This window comes from Panthera uncia, chromosome C2, assembly GCF_023721935.1.
Source record: "Panthera uncia isolate 11264 chromosome C2, Puncia_PCG_1.0, whole genome shotgun sequence".
In the NCBI taxonomy this organism is placed as follows: Eukaryota; Metazoa; Chordata; class Mammalia; order Carnivora; family Felidae; genus Panthera; species Panthera uncia.
This window is the reverse complement of record NC_064810.1, coordinates 13,963,639-13,965,263: the sequence shown is the minus strand read 5'-3', so window position 1 is coordinate 13,965,263 and position 1,625 is coordinate 13,963,639. Positions and strand designations below refer to the sequence as shown.

Genomic DNA, 1,625 nt, shown 5'->3' with positions numbered 1-1,625 from the left:
AGAAGCTTTCTGGTTGGCTCTGCAAAGAAATGTCCAACTTCCAAGCATCACTATGAAAAAATATATATTTGTTTCCCCACAGGATGATTTATGTTATAAAATAGGGAGAAATGTCTAAAGAAAGCAGAGAAAAACTGAACTTTTAAACCTGAGGTCAAAAGAAGAGATTATGCTTTGAACAACAATATAGTACAAAGTCCTCTGAAAAGGTGATCCCTGAAAGAATATTCCTAAAGCAGAATAATCGGTCCATTTGGTAACTTCAAAATTGGCAAACATCAATACGAGATCATGTAGAAGAAATTATGCCCAGTTTGTCATCCAAAGAAAATAACTTTATTGAAAATTGAACACAGAGTTGCCACAGGCAACCCAATCTGTAAAATTCCCAGTCAATTCATGGAATGAAGACTGTTGTTGATTAATTTCTGGACTCCAGTGTGAGTTTTGATCGTCTTCACTGTACACGTGGCCAGATGGCCAGAGCAGCATCTGGAATCCGATGGAAATACAAAGACGTGAAAGAATTAGCAGTAGGGTGATTGTAGGGTTCTAAAGTCCCAAAACACCAGTCTTTTCCTTTTCAATAAAAGCTGGAGAATCCATATCCTCCATAGCACGATGGGCGGCACCAGCCATATCTGTGGCCTCCCCAGCCACACCCTAGGCCTCTAAAGCCACCACAACCACAGCCACAGCCTAGGCCATAGCCATAACCCAGGCCTCCACATCTATAGCCCAGGCCACCATAGTCATTGCTGTAGTAGTATCTCATAGTGTCAGGAGCTGGGGTTTCTGTTTGGTAATTGGGTGTGTTTCCCAAGTATGAATGTTGCCATCTGCCCAGGGACTCTTATACCTCCAAAATAGGTGTGGCAATAAAAACAAACTTGCATAATCCTCATTCCATGGCCTGAGTAGCATGAAAAACAGACTCATTAATTTCTTTGTTTTCTAAGTTAAGACAGTTTGCACAGATTCCAATGAAATACTCCCCATGTTGACAATGATTGTGGTACCTTCAAAGACCATGCATGAGATATGACCGTCATCCATAAAATCCTCTAGCCAGACATCATAGCGTCTCATTTCTGTTCAAAATAATGGACACATTCTTTACTGATTGAAGCCAATATCATGGGAAATTATAGCTAATTTTCCAGTAAGACTGAAAAAATATTGATGATCCTTATTCAAAATCCCCAAATATGCCATTTATTCACTCTATTCTAATCAAGGTCTTAAGCACTCTATTCCATTAAGATCTTGAACAATTTATTTTTTTCTCACAAAAATTGAGTTGCTTAAAAGTTTGGCTGTCATGAATTTTCTATCCTTTTTGTAAAATGAGTTGTGGGATCTTTTTTCACAATTCACTCATCAAATAATTCCCAAAGACCTGTCAGTGAATTTAGCTTGAATGTCCATTCATTTTACACCTGACTGGCTGGAGTCACGTGAGAATTCAACACAATTTTTTCATTTTGCACTCGATCCTGAATTTCCAAAATCATCAGCAAAGAAAAAAAATTAAAAAACAAAACAAAACAAAAAACTCTCCCCAACTCAGGACTCTTGTTTTGATTCTTTAGGAAAATGTAACAGGAATGCTTTGTCCCTTTACC

General features: G+C 38.1%; 1 protein-coding gene across 1 annotated transcript; it reads right to left on the bottom strand.

Moving 5' to 3' along the window:
- Positions 1-583: 583 nt before the first annotated feature.
- Positions 584-775, bottom strand: LOC125921509 (keratin-associated protein 19-4-like). Its single transcript, XM_049629150.1, has one exon. The coding sequence runs from the start codon at positions 773-775 to the stop codon at positions 584-586; it is 192 nt and encodes a 63-aa protein (XP_049485107.1).
- Positions 776-1,625: the final 850 nt, after the last annotated feature.